This window comes from Lonchura striata, chromosome Z, assembly GCF_050655825.1.
Source record: "Lonchura striata isolate lonStrDom1 chromosome Z, ASM5065582v1, whole genome shotgun sequence".
Classification (NCBI taxonomy): domain Eukaryota; kingdom Metazoa; phylum Chordata; class Aves; order Passeriformes; family Estrildidae; genus Lonchura; species Lonchura striata.
This window is the reverse complement of record NC_140740.1, coordinates 25,368,576-25,383,282: the sequence shown is the minus strand read 5'-3', so window position 1 is coordinate 25,383,282 and position 14,707 is coordinate 25,368,576. Positions and strand designations below refer to the sequence as shown.

Here is a 14,707-nt window from a genome sequence, read left to right as displayed (position 1 = left end):
GCCTATTCTTTTCTGAAATGCTTTCAGCTTGTTGCTGTGTGTTTACTACATTTCCTCTGTTATCCACTAAAATCATAGTATTGATCCTCATTTGTAAACTAGCTTTCATGCAGTTGCTGGTTCAGATAGCTCTACAGCTGATAATAAAATGAAGTAGCCTAGGAATGCTGCTGTCAACCAAAAGCGGCTGGAGATTTTTTCAGCATCTGTTGTAGTTCAATCATGAATGTAATCTACATATATTAATATGAAAAGTGATCTGGAAAGTTCACCACATTCATAACTGAAATATTGATTCATCTTAACTAACTTGTTCTTACTATAATGACATCACTCCTAGGTGATGTTGACATCTGCTTTGGGCATTTGTAATTACCTAAGGCAAAAGGTGTTCACTAACTTTACTAGTAATATACTTGATATATACTTGATATACTTGTCCAGAAAGACTAACATTCCTCTAGCTCACTTAGATGGCAGTATGTACTGGAGCAAATATTTCCTTGGAGATAAGACCACAGATAATTTTTTTCCAAATGTCCACTTCAAAGTTTCATTTTCAAACTGCACAGGAGAAAATGGAGTTTCTCTAAAATAGTAACTATCTCCTCCCGCACATTTAACACAGTTCTGTCATTCATTTTTACTCTAAGAATCTTAATCTTGCAGGAAACACTGTATCTTTTTTTTACTTGGAGCAGCTTAGCCATCAGCTATTACTTGATCAGAAGGAATAGGAGACACAAAATAAAATGCAGCTTTCCACAGAGAAATGGCTAGAATTGGCTAATGTTGTTTCTTAATTTAAGACTCAAATTATTTTGTCCATATAAAGTATTTCTATATAGTGGTACCCTAATAATGTTCCGAAGCTTGGGAATGTTCAAGGGTTCCGTTTCTTTTTAAAGCAGGACTCTGAAACATGGCCAAAGTCTTTACCATATTTAGATCAGAAGTTTTACCAAACAGTATCTCTTTTCTTATTTAAAAAAATAACTCTGTACTTCTGATTTTGGCGTCTACCTACCTGTCTGTTTATGCTTAATTTATTTTGGATCTCATTGTAGCACATTAAATGTGCTATATCATACCATTGCAATGCAATTATAAAACTGAGTAAGTTGTTCTTCTGAATCACAATGAAATTGTCATCTCTTTAGTTTTATTATTCTTGGAAACTTTGGGTTAATCTCTAGGGTCAGAACCTCTAGGACTATCTACTATTGTTCAAGACTAACAGTAATTATGTTCTAACCCATTCTTGCCCTACAAACAAGCTGTCTTTGATGAGAAGCTAATTTCCAATCAGCTGTTGTATCTGCAAGTAGTAATTAAACATAGCAGAAAAGCTGCACAAAGCTGCACATGAATGATCCATGGAGTGAGATGAGGAGTCTTTGCAACACCTCCCTTGCAGCCTTGCAGGAAAGAAGTTTGAGACCTCTAAAGGGTCTCTCTGGTGCCTCCGAATGAAGAGGCAGGGATGACTGGGGTTTTTTCTTCTCTACTGGAGCGTGTTTCTGGAACCTCAAAGGTTTGGATAAATATAGGTCACAGCATGAGTTATTCTGAAGACTGAAAAGCAGCATCACTAGAGAAAGAGGGGAGTTGCTAATGTTATAATGTGTGGTTGTGGCAGAATACCGCTGTAGGGAGGATGTAGACTGACCACAGTCTCATGTGTGTTCTGTGGGGTTTTTTTCCCTCTTTCTTTTTACAGGTCCTTCATTCTAACAGGGAAAAAAAAGTCTTGCAGTATGCCCTGGGCTTTTCATCTTCTCATACCTTTGTCAGCAGGTGGTGGTGACTGAGAAGGGTAAAAGCATAGGTTTGTAAAGGAAGACTTAAGAGTTTAATTGATCCTTCTTGTGTACTTGTTTTCACAGCTCCCTAGTAAAAGCACGTTAGCATTCCCTAGCCTGTCTTGTGGATGAACACATTTAAAGAATGTAATGGTAATTCTCCAGCTAACAAGAAAGTGATTCAGGACTGACCCCCTTGGTTATCTCATACCCTGTGTTCATCTTGATAATGCAGTTACTAATGCAAGTTAGTAAGCAGTTTCCTTACATGGGAGGGCTAGTGAAACTGAAAAGTGGGTGAAAGTTGTGCTGGAACGTAAGGGCTCTTGACTATGATGATTGAAGTGTCTTTGTGTCCTTCAGATAGATGGATGCGCATTTTAGGGAGATTTTTACCAGAGTTCTTTTTTAGGAAGAAAGGGGAAAGTAAAGCTTGACCATTTGTTATCTCATAGTTATCTCTCCTGAGAAAACATAAGTAAGTGTACTTCTAACTTAATTTTCATTGTACTTTCTAGGATGTCGAGGCCTTCTTCTGTGTCTTTTCCTATGGAGGTCTGAACAGTTGAGAGCCATTCCTCAGTGTCATGCAGTTGCTTTGCAGGCTTGAAGGGAGAGTTTCAAACCAGTCTGTACTGAAGCGGAGGTCTTGTTTTCACTTTCCTGTCCTTCTGCTCATGCTTCCATGAGATTACTTGAACACATGAAAAATCTTGATTCCCTAGAGAGGAGCAGGTAAAATACAAAGTCTTTTTCAAACAGGCTAAACTGTTTGAGGCTAAAAGAAATACTGGAGTGCTGAGAAGACCAGCCTTCTTCCCTTCCCCCCCTCTATCATTTTTCTCTTTTCCTAGTTGAAGATTTTGCCTCAAGCTTAAATAATAACATGTAGGGGAATCTGCAATCAAGTCTAGTGAGTTAGAGAGTAGAATTAGGGTGCAGAAATACTTTCATATAGTCATCACAGGCTAGCTTCAGGTTTGGCTGCTAACTCCTTCCAAGAAAGACAAGAATCTTAATGCAAGACCAGGACTTGCTGATTGCCTTAATACTGCCTCTAGTCAAAACCATTGCAGCAATTGAGGTAAAAGTGTCTGTAACTCTGCCTGCTTTCCAGTGCTGTAGTGCTACCTTAGTGGAACAGTGCTGGAATTTTCAGTAAGTTCCTGGAAATGTCTTGCCTATTATTTTTTGGGAGGTTGAGATCTGACATGTAAGTTTCTCAGGTTCCTTTGGAAGAGATGCATGTCCTTGCAAGATGAGAGTTATGAATGCTACTGAGAAAGCAGGAGGAATATAACTGTGTAGAAAACACAGATACTTTACTTGTTGTCTTTTATGGAAGCTTCTCTGCCTGGCCATCCAGGAGCCACTCTGGCAGTCACTCTTGCACCACCTGAGCTGGAACCAAGGCCCCTTCCCAGCTATGTCTCCTCGCTCACACCGTCACACCAGGGTTCCATCCCCAGGTTTTCCATAGCAATCTCAGGCATCCCAACCATTAAAACAATTTCATCACAGTGCAATAACAAACTAACAGCTCTGGCTGGTGTCTCTGAGGAGGGACTCTGAACAAAGGATCCCTTGGGCTTTTATCCTCTCACCAGTCTAAGCGTGGGAAGGTCTGGGATCGTCGGTTCTTGCCATGTCTCAGTGTCTGGTCCCCTGGCTGGGCACAGGTCCCCAGGCCCTTCTTGTGCCCAGGGTTGGCTCTTCATTGCCTCTTTGCCTGGGCTCCCCCAGCCTGAGCTCATCCTGCAGCTCCACTGCAGCTGCACCCCGAGCTACCTCAGTGAATGTGTTCCTCAGCACTGCTTGGACAGTGGCGAGATCCTCCTTCCTCTTACATGCAATCCAGAAAAAATAACTTGTGCTAAACTAATGAACAGTTTGATCTGAGATCCAAATTCTTTCAGTGTTAGTGAGGTTTCATTAAAACCTTGAAGGACCTTTATGTTCTGCCCAAATAGTCTTTGAAAAGCTTATTTGCTGTCTAGATTTGATAACCTATACAGTAAACACTGAAGTATTGCTGCTGTATTTTCATCTCAGAGGAAGAAAGTGATATATGGAAAACTTTGCACTTCTGCTTGTGAAGTAAAGGCAACAAGAGCAGTTTTTTAGAGGTGAATGGTAGCTAATGTATGGTTTGTGTACTGGGACTTAACCCTGCTTTCCAACTCCTAGACAGTCTTGTATGGTTTTCCTTAACTGTTAGCAGAATAATGTTTAATAAGTTTCACAGTGCTAGCAGATGAGAGACTTTACCTTCATTCTCATGCTACAGGATAAGACACTGTAGTATGTAGCCATTCTGATTGCTCTCTTTCACTCACTATCTGATCTCTTAAAATGCTTTTAGGCAGTAACAGCCTGTTCAAAGAAGCTCTGCCTTCTACTATTCTATTACTGCCTTGCCCCACCCTTTTTTTTTTTTTTTTAATTTCTAGAATAGAACCATTCATTCTGTTACTTGAAACAAGTGAAAATTATTCAAATGAAGTCTCAGAAGTCACATTTACAGGGTGGCACTCTTTGATGTTAAATAAGCTGGTGTTACTCTGAGATACGTGTAGCTGGGTAAAGCACAGATCTGCAGTGGATACTGGGGTCTTGGTAGTCCTTCATCTACAAACACAACTGCTCCAATTCATGAGGCTTCATCCTGTTAGTCCATGGACTAACCTCTATATTGCTTACTGTGGCTAGCAGGTCAAAGAAGGGAGGAGCTGATCCTGATTTCTTTTTCTGTCTGTCTGTGCCTTCTGTTACTATAAGCCTAGGTAATAACAGATCAGCTTGCTGCTTACAGTATCCTAGACCTACTGTGCTGTTGATATCATGTTAAGGCTCCTGACTTTACCCTTGCAAGAGATTTCATATGTAGAACTTTTACAGGATCCCCAGTGGTGACTGGTGGGAGTAAAACACAGCAACTGAAGAGTTAGTCATCCAGAGAGCAAGTGAAGAGGCTGCTACTGGTTGGGACTAGCAAAGCAACCAGGTGCTGGACTTGATGCCAGTTCAAGTCTGGGGCTACTGCATTGCCAGGCTTTTCAGCAGAAACTCTTAGTAGGTACACAGTTTCATGAGTGCTTTTAGGCAGCTGCGGTATGTGCTGTGCAAGCAGCCCCATACAGTCAACCTTCCAGGTTATGGATTCTTCAAAGACTGGATAAAACACTTGCCAGCAGTTTATCTGCGTGCATATTCTTTTCCTCTCAAACTTGTAATGACCTTGCCTTAAAGAAGGAAAAATTTAAAAGGTTTAATTTAATGTACTAATATATTTAATCGGGCATACACATAAACAGACTTGTTTCTTCATCTTGAAAGTCAACAAAAATAGTCCATCAGACCTCGCAGTGGCTTATGTTCTCATCTTTTTTGACCTTGGAGCCTATCAGTCTTAGAATACAGGACAGTGGTGAAACATTTTTTCACCTGTGGATAGTGCATATCATAGAATAAACAAGTCAGTAAACACCTTTACTTTTAATTCTTGATGGTTAAAACAGTCTTGTTCTCACAATGAGTATCTCATACAGTCTTTGCAATCTTGTAACTGCCAAGAGAATAATGTGGTGCACAGTGCTTCTGCTCTAGAGACTTCTACAATGATGAGAGCGGAACATGTAACGAACTACAAATAGATATTAACTCATCAGCTCTAAGGAATCATTTTTTGTATTGCTGCTTTTCCACTGCTTGAAAGACCAGAGGATCTTTCTTTCATGCTGACTGTAAAATTTTGGGGATTAGCACCTCCCTGCAAGGCTTGTCTGGCTGTACTGCATTTGCTGCTAAGCTCTGAAGTGATAGGCGTTGCTGCACACTTAAGTATATCCTGTTCTTTTCCAGACCACACGAGCAGAGTTTGATTTGCCAGAGTATTCTGTCCGTCGGCGGTACCAAGACTTCGACTGGTTGAGAAACAAGCTGGAAGAGTCGCAGCCAACGCATCTTATTCCCGTAGGTAGTAAGCAAGAATATGCTGTTAAGGATAGTTGTGCACTTGTCTTCCAAGGGTAATATTTGGATGCTATGTGTCTAGATTTAAAAAACAGACTTCATTCTCTTTAGCTTCCCATTCCTGACTAGTTAGGAAGCTTCAACCTTTCTTGAGTGGCACACCTGAGAGGTGAGCTTTATCTCACCTTTCCTGCAGGGAGAGGTGAGACAAAGCCTCCTGCAGGGCAACACAATGTGCTGACTACAGTAGCTGTGACATAAGTAGAATACATTTAATCTGTTTGCTCAATTATTACAAAGCATCTGGGAATTATGAAAAGCCACAGGTACTTCAGGTTCTAGTCTCGGTTTTCAAGATGGCCTTTTGAGCTGGTTTTACAGAGTAATTTAAAACTGCTTGTGCTAATGCTTAATAGTACTAACATGTAATAGCACAGACTTGGAAGTCGCAGCCTCTGGCCTGGTAGCTATTGCAGGTCTTCAGTAGGTAGAAGTTTACCTAATAAAATTATCTAAACTACTGCACCCATTGTTGCTGAAACTGCTGATCTGACCACCTTACTTGATGTGAGGACATTAATACTACCTTGTATGTTTTTTGTGTGAATAGGTAGGAAACCACTGCTTTCAGTCCTTTTGAGCAAGAGCCCTTTAGGAATTTAATTGACAGGAAATAGCAACACTACTAGTATACTTTAGCTTGCCTGTCTGGGGTGGGTGATGAGGTGGAAGTTTCTCTGCCCTCTCTCCTTCCCTCCCTCCCTCAGCAATGAGTAGCCTGTGTGAGAAGTATTGTTAGTTTGCTCTATGGTTGAGCACAGTGTAAGTCCTTAATTATGCTGGGACTTGCCTCAAGTGGAATAATAGCTAAGTGTCTCAGAGATAAGAAGTACTTCACGAAACCATGTGACACCACTAACTTGTAGCAAATATGTTTATTGAACAGTAGGGAAAAGAAAGACAGTGAACTTGGGAGTGTAAGGTGGAGGCATGTGTAATGTGTTAAGTGCCCATACTGTTTTCTCACGTCCGATTCTCTGAATAGCTGGAACAATCACAATTCAGTTTCTGCAGATTCTTGGGTACACTAATAGGCAGCCAGTTCTGTCTGAAGCCTGCAAGGCTGTAAATAACAGTTGAGTAGCAGAAGGTGAGTCACAGCTGGGGAATCAAGCTGCTTTGCTCCTACCAGGAATTTGTTGCAGACAGAAGAGCAAACTTAGCATGAGTAGCTGTAATACTGGACATGGAACCTGCTGCAGAACAAGCCAATATCTTAGGTGCCTTTCTTCTAGAAAATCTGGAGATAAAAGGATGTGCTGTTAATAAAGGATATCAAGGATTTTATCTGTTTATGTACAAGTTAGCAATTACGGAATCTCTTATTAATCTCCCTCATGCAAGGTATGCTAGGAAGACTACTGAATGCTTTTATTGTCTAGAAATAGATGAGGTATAGAAGCTAAAGGCAGTTTCAGATGCACTGGCTCAAGTGTTTTCTGAAAAGATGTTTCAAGACAATCTAAGAGTGTCTGTATTTGTAATTATGGATACTGGAATCACCGAAAGCATTCTGTTTTAACAAAATATCGAAAGGGAGTTGTCTTCCTAATCTCAATATAGTGATTCTGCCTAAAATCTTCCTGTAGTAAATGATATGTCTTACCAGTGTGTTATGATAGCCTATACTTGGGAACCAAAACGAAGCTTTGTATGGGTTCCTCTTCATCTCAGTTACTGATAGTTACTTCTTTTTAAAAGATCTGAAACATTCTAGTCTTTTCTTTCAAAAAACAGTAAAACTGATCTCAGTTCTGTCTCTAGACTACAAAGGTAAACCTAACACAGACAAGGTTCTTGCCCTGGGATGGTCATGTTTGGTTACTTGTATCCATTTCTGATGGGAATGGATTCTGCTTTCATGTCTCGGTAGGAAAAACTAAATTAAGATGGAAGACTATAAGATAGATAATTAGCACACACTTAAAGCAATATATCAGTTGCTAGCCATGCATTTTGATTACTTGAGATGGACCTCCAGAGGCCTAAAATGGAAAGGAATGTACCTACTGCTGTAGTTGAAACCAGGTTAAATGGCAGAAGTTTTTGTAACAGCGGTGCATTCTTCAAATGCTCAAACTTTAGTGATTACTCAGTGCCAGTTTGTTTATGTTTGGTTGAACTATGGTTCTTTAGACTAGTCTTCCTTTCCCTCTCTTTTTTTCTTTAAATTTTTTCTTTTCCTCCTGCATATAATGCTAAGGTAGTAACTTCCTAGAGTCCCAGCTAAAGTTTACAAAGAAAAGGAAGAGAGTTTCTTCCTCCCTGAAGACTAATGCACAAGGCATCATGCTTCTGAAGAAGTCTAATGATAGTGTAGCATATGCTGGTTTAACTAGAATGACTGACTGATTTGAATGCTAAACATAATCAGGGAAGTCTTAAATTGTAAGAACCAAATACAGTAGTCAAAATGTAGCTCTGTTGCAGCTAAGTCATGTTGGCTGTGCTTTGCTAGGAGATACAGTCTTCATGTACAACCCACATCAGCTTGGGTATGGTGGGAAAGCAATATATATAGTTTATTTTTCTTTAACTATTTTTGACACAGATTTTGGATGACAGACTCTTGGCAGAGGAGAATCCTGATTCCCGAATTGGGTAAAAATGGCTGTCATTGCTAGCCTAACTGTAAGCAGATTGTCTGAATGGACTGTTCACAAGAATGAAATACAAAGTACAGTTTTAAAACTGATACTAATCTTAAAGTCCATGCTGCCTGGACAGAACAAAAGCAAATCTAGTGGGAGAGCTGAAATAGTCATGCATCAGCTTAAAAAGTTATCTTCCATCCAAAGTGGTACTTTGGAGTCTGTAATCCAAGTGTAACAGGGGGTACTGTATAACTAGCAATTCTGGAGACAGTCTGGGCTTATATGTCAAACTGAACTGCAGAGGTGAACTGATGGACTCAAAATAGTAAGACAGGAAAGTGGAGGTATCATCAGGCCTTTGTCACTTAGAGAAACATGCTGAGGAAAGTCAGCTGTGATAGGTGACCAGGTGTGCTTATACTTCAGAAAAGATCCAGCCATTTGGTCAATCCCCTGCTTTATTTTTGCTCAGTGTTCTCACTACAGCTGTCAGCCTTTTACAGGAGGGCCCTGTTCAAAAGCTCTAAATTGTTCATAGAGGGTGTGTGGGTAATAAGTAGAATTGTCAAATTTTCTGAGTTTCCCGAGGCTGAGGAGCTTTGCTTCAGCACTGGGTGGTGGCGGGAGTAGGGGAGGGGGGGTGTGTGCTTCTGTTATAAATAGCATGGAGCTCTTCTGGCATCTCTTCAGAGCTGGACCTTAAACATGGATAGCACCAGGGAGAAGAATCTAAGCTATGTTACAAGTATTTGTGTGAGTACTGTCTGACTTCTCTGGTGTGACTCTCAGCTGAAGCCACTCAGTGGAATGGCTAGCTTTAAGCCAGACCTGCTTGCATCCCATCTGATGCGTGGTTCTTGTTCACAAACATAATGTTTCAGTTCCTGTTAAAACTGGAATTTGATTGCTTTGTTTGTTTCCAAATGACAGAAAGAAGTTTTTGGTCTTTTGAATCTTGTGCTGTTTTCTTATTTCTGACAGCCTCTTCCTGAAAAATTTGTGGTGAAGGGTGTTGTTGATCGCTTTTCGGAAGAGTTTGTGGAGACAAGGAGGAAAGCATTAGACAAGTTCTTGAAGAGAATAACTGATCACCCAGTGCTGTCTTTTAATGAGCACTTCAATGTCTTTCTCACAGCTAAGGTAAGCCAGTAACTTTCAAATGCAGTTGGTGACCTTTGCAATCCCTTCTGAAATGAGGGTAGAAAGGCATTAACGAAACTACATGTGCAGATCAGAACTTCCTCTTTCTCCAGAGGGTTGTTGGACACTCTGACTATTGTGTGTGACAGACCCTTGTGTGTGACAACAGTATGGGTTCCCTGTGCTTGCAGGGAAGAGGAATCCTCTCTGCAGATTGATAAATTGAATTCTCCAGACCTGCTTGTTTTGTAGCGTGTAATCATATTATGCAAGAGAGAATAAAAATTCAGAAGACTGTAGACTTAAAAATCATCTTTTGAGGAAGAGGGAAGTGACGGAGGAAGAGAAGTCTCCCTTGCACAGAAGCTTACAAATTTCTTGACTTTTTATCTTGTCTATTCTTTTTATACTGGTTGCACTAGATGCCCTCAAAACTGAGCATGGAGGCCTCATTCTTATTTGTTCTCAGCCAACAATTTCACTTTTCTCTTCTGCATGACTCATGCAGGAATAGTGCAATTTTCTTTGGCTTTGTTTAGAGCTGCATTTCAAATAAGACTAAGAGAACTTGTAGTTATGCTTGGGTTTTACCAGATAGGTGAGAAGTGCTGTAAAAGTATGCCTTTCCAAAGTCACATTACTCTATCTCACTTAAATGTGATGTTTGAGCTCACTTCAGGTTCATGCTTTGCTTGCCGTTAATAATCAATTTCCAGTATTTTTATTTCCCCTCAATGGTAAAATTAACCACTGAAACAAGCCAGAAGTGCAGAATTTGCTTAGCATGTTAAATGTCATATAGCTCTGTTCCTCTTTTGATCTGTCCAAGCCTGATGCAGCTTTCTTAGCTGTTTTATTTGTCTTCTGCCATCCCTGTGAAATGAATGTCAGGGGCTTCATCATCCGCTTTATGAAGCGTTTGCCTTGAGATTGCAGAGCATCCTGGGAGGTGAGGGGACAGGACACCTGTCCTGCTGACAGTTTGAACTGTTTGAGTTTGGTTTACTGGAGCAGTGAGGTGTCAGTTCAGTGTGCTAGGATTTCAGAATTTAGTTACTACAGGAAGTTGTAAGGTCAGCTCCTGGCTGAAGATGAGAAACCAATGTTTCTTCGTATTCCCTGTTTGGACCTGTAACATACCAGAATGCTTGAGAGTGAGTGAAAAATTTTGAGTTCAAGGATCTTTTCTGATGCCTGCTTGCAGGTCATGCTGAGGAAAGTAAAAATCAAATGGCATTTAAATGCAAACATAATTGAAAATTATAGTAGCTGTTAACATGTCAGGTTTTCTTAATCAGACTTATATTTGACTTACATTAAGTACTTGGAAGGAATACCATACTACATGTTTTGAAAATGGCTGTTGTTTATTTGTTTGTTGGGGTTTTTTTTAAATAACACTTACGCTTTTAGTCTCGTATGTAATAATATGTCTGAATTCTTGATCTCTACAGCCTGCTTGTTTTGAGCACATCTCTTCCTCAGGCTCTATAGGATATAACCAAACTATAGCTCCTGAGCCTGTTTTGAGATGTTGAATACTGACCTCTGCTGGAAGAAGTAAAATGAAACATTGTCAGCGTTTTGACTAACTAAACCAATTTTTTTCTGGTTTACTATTAAGGTGAAATCCCTTAAAAAAATGAAAATTGTAGGCAAGCAGTCTTGTTAGCATAGATAATCTGAACGTTGGTTTATGTGAATGTGTAAAGGAGTTTGAAGGAAGTTTTACACTTTCTGTGCAGCAACATGGATGCATCTGACCCAGATGCTTTTCTTGCAGAAAAGCTTTGCTGGTCTCCTCATGCTGCATTTTTTCTGCACACAGTATTCACCTGCGTCTTGTTTGACCACAGAACTGGAGTGAGGAGGCTGCTTTCCAAATAGATGTGCAATGTGTAGCTCTGTAGTAGGTCATTAGAGCCAGCTGGTGCATCTGTTTAATAGTGGTATTGTAGCCATAACTTAGAAGTATGTGTAGATGAATGATGTGAACTGTTTTGGTGGAACCAGATCTGTTAATAAGCCTGCTTCCCTGGTGAGAGTACAGGAAAATGGGAAAGTAATGGCCACATGCAAAGTTTGTCTACTTATTTATTTCCAATGTGCTTCATACTATTCTCCTGGATAATTTACCTCCATGGAGCCTTGACGCTGTGCTCAGCTGTGCAGCTTGTAGAAAGCAAGCCTTTATTCAAGATTCAAGGCTGCCTGTCATGTAATCTGTGGCTTTCACAAGATTTCATCTTGACTAGAAAGTTTCCTTCACTGTATTGATATTTTAACATGTAAGTGAGAATTCTTAAATATATTCTTTTTTTGTTTCATTTTTTTTGTTTGTTTGTTTTAATTTCTAGGATCTTAATGCCTACAAAAAGCAAGGAATGGCTTTGTTGTCCAAGATGGGGGAGTCTGTCAAATACGTAACAGGAGGCTACAAATTAAGAACTCGGCCACTGGAGTTTGCAGCCATTGGGGATTATCTGGACACATTCTCTCTAAAGCTTGGTACCATTGACAGAATAGCACAACGGATCATCAAGGAGCAGTTGGGTAAGGACACAAGGTGTTCCATCATAATACTTCAGTCTGAATGCTCTGTGTCTTACTCTGGTTGATAGCGTGATCATGACAATTCGTGTTGATGATTCTGGCCTGTAATATACGTCACACACAGAGCAAAATCTAATGCCTGCTTCCAATTTTAAAAAGGCCTAAAGCCTAACACAGTATCTGATAATAACTCAGTTTTCCAAATATTTTTTTAAAGTTGAACTTTTTATACTGACCTATTGTCTTATTGAAGTAATTTTTTGAAAGACTTTTGGAAAGTGAAAGAACCTATATATTCCACCTGGAGGAGTACAAATGTAATTCCTAGACGAAGACAAGCTTTACAAGTCTGTCTTACTGAGTTAGGTTTTACGTATGTTTAAAAAACTGACCTTGTGTACTGCACATGTACAGGAGTCTTTATATTGGAAGTTTGTAAGAATGGTTAAGTAAGAAAGAAGAAACTTGAACCTACCACCTGTGTAGCCATAGAGCTCTGTCTATTAAGAAGCTAATGCAATATAAGCCTTGACTCCCTATGAGGATCAATGTTACTCAAAATTGGTGCATAATTTCTCCCATTTTGTGTTTGCACACCTTTGTGCCTTGCTCTTACTCAGTTAATCTATTTTTCCATCTGCCTGTTGTAGAATACTTGGTGGAACTACGAGAATATGGACCTGTTTATTCAACCTGGGGAGGGCTGGAGGTTGACCTATCAGAGCCACTGGAAGGAGTGTCTGCCTGTATTGGGAATTGCTGTACTGCTCTTGAAGAACTCAGTGAGGACATGACAGAAGACTTCCTGCCTGTACTTAGGGAATATATATTGTATGCTGAGTCAATGAAGGTAAAGAGAGCCCTGTGACTGAAAGCATTGTCATTGTGTTTGCGTAGAATTAGTGAGTTCATTCTTCTTTAACAGGGAGAAATGGTGGCTGTGGGGAGAGTGGGGAAGTAAAAAGTAGGAGGATATTTTTATAGTCAAAGCTAAGTATGTTTAATAGCAGGGTACTGCATAAGTAGCATTATGTGTCTGCTCTGCTCTTCAGTTAAGTTATAGTCAAGTATTGTGGGGTGTACACAAAATGTTGCAGTTGCCCCTTCATTGGTTTGGCTAGTGGTACTCTATAGGAGATATCCTGTGGCTGCCTAGAATCTTTCTTTGAAATGAAGCCAGCTGTGTGTCAGCTTTTCACTACAGGGTCACTGATGGGTCCAAGAGGAATTATAGCATTAACAGTTTCTGTCATTTGTATGTAGCAGAGTTAAGTGCCTTTTTTAGAACCATGTGTCCAAATGACAGACATTGCTTCCTCTGTCATCCCCATACCTTAGGAATACATCTGTTGTTAAGTTCGACATACCAAGTAACTGCTTAAAGGTGGTATTCTGTGACTCGTAATCTAAGAATTTGAAATTTTACTGCTTATGCAGATGTCATACAAGCTACTTCAATGTGGATTTTATTCTCCTGAAGTTATGGAGCATTGGTAATCAATCACATCTCTAATGGGGAAAAGAATTACTGAGAAAGCTTCACTAAAAAATTACATCAAGGAATTTAGTTTGTCTATCAGAGCTTTTCACCACATGCCTGTGGCACAGTATGTGTGCCATATATATATACATATATATATATACATATATATATATAGCAGTCCCACTATGAGATACTAATAGACAAGTTCCTCCTGAGGACCTTCCTCTTGGAACAACTGTTACAAGGCTGTGATATGCACTCCTTTACAGATCTGATAGCCCACAGTAAATTTACAGTCTGGATATGGTAGTCCTATGCTTCTCAAACTGAGAATTTAAACACTTTCTTGTAGATGGCTTTTCCCAGCTTCAGGAGTTGTACATCTGTGTGGTTAAAGTATTCTTGCGGGTGGCTTTGCACTAATTCCCTGGGTAAATTCTTTGCTTTTGTCACTATGGATTTGACCCCAGCATGAATGAGGTATATTTTCTTTGTGGGTCTATTAACACTAAAGTACTGTTTGAACACAGTGAGCTGTAGGAAGCCTTGTCTCAGGATATTTTGACTGTAGGAAGTGGAGGTGGATGGAATGTGCTTACAAATAAATAGAGCGTGAAGCTAGTGATTAAATACTTTAACTCAGAACATCTGGCTTTTGATGCTAAAAAATGTCTACCAAAGATGGCATCTGAAGGGGCAAGCTAAATTGTAAGAGGTCCTCTTCAAAAATATAGCAGGGAAATTTTTTTTAAGCTGAAAGATGGGGTTTCTTTAGCTGAAAAGGTACTTTAGGCAGATAATCACCACTCACCACAGGCAGAGCAGCATTACAGACTTGAACTTAGGCTTCCTTTTGGCCTTTTACAGCCCTTTTAGAATGGCACTGTCTCCAACCCAACAATTACTTTACTGTCTAAAGTACTTAGTCAGCTAAAGAAACCCTTGCTTTTTAGCTTAAACTTTTTAAACTGTTGACTTGACTTTCTAGTGCTCTAAAGATTTGTGCTGTTTAGTGTCTGGCTTGGACATCTTATTAGCTTTACTCAGTCTGAAAATTTGGAAATCAAGAACAAAAGCTATTGTTGGCCAAGACAGACGGTTTA

The 14,707-nt window shown here is 39.8% G+C and overlaps 1 protein-coding gene across 1 annotated transcript in view; it reads left to right on the top strand.

The window, feature by feature from the left end:
* SNX30 (sorting nexin family member 30) overlaps positions 1-14,707 on the top strand; it is a 49,101-nt gene that overhangs the window by 19,574 nt on the left and 14,820 nt on the right. Inside the window, exons 3-6 of the mRNA XM_021525038.4 lie at positions 5,664-5,774; positions 9,410-9,568; positions 11,926-12,121; positions 12,772-12,971. Coding sequence (XP_021380713.2) covers positions 5,664-5,774; positions 9,410-9,568; positions 11,926-12,121; positions 12,772-12,971 — 666 coding nt within the window. The remainder of the gene's footprint in view (positions 1-5,663; positions 5,775-9,409; positions 9,569-11,925; positions 12,122-12,771; positions 12,972-14,707) is intronic.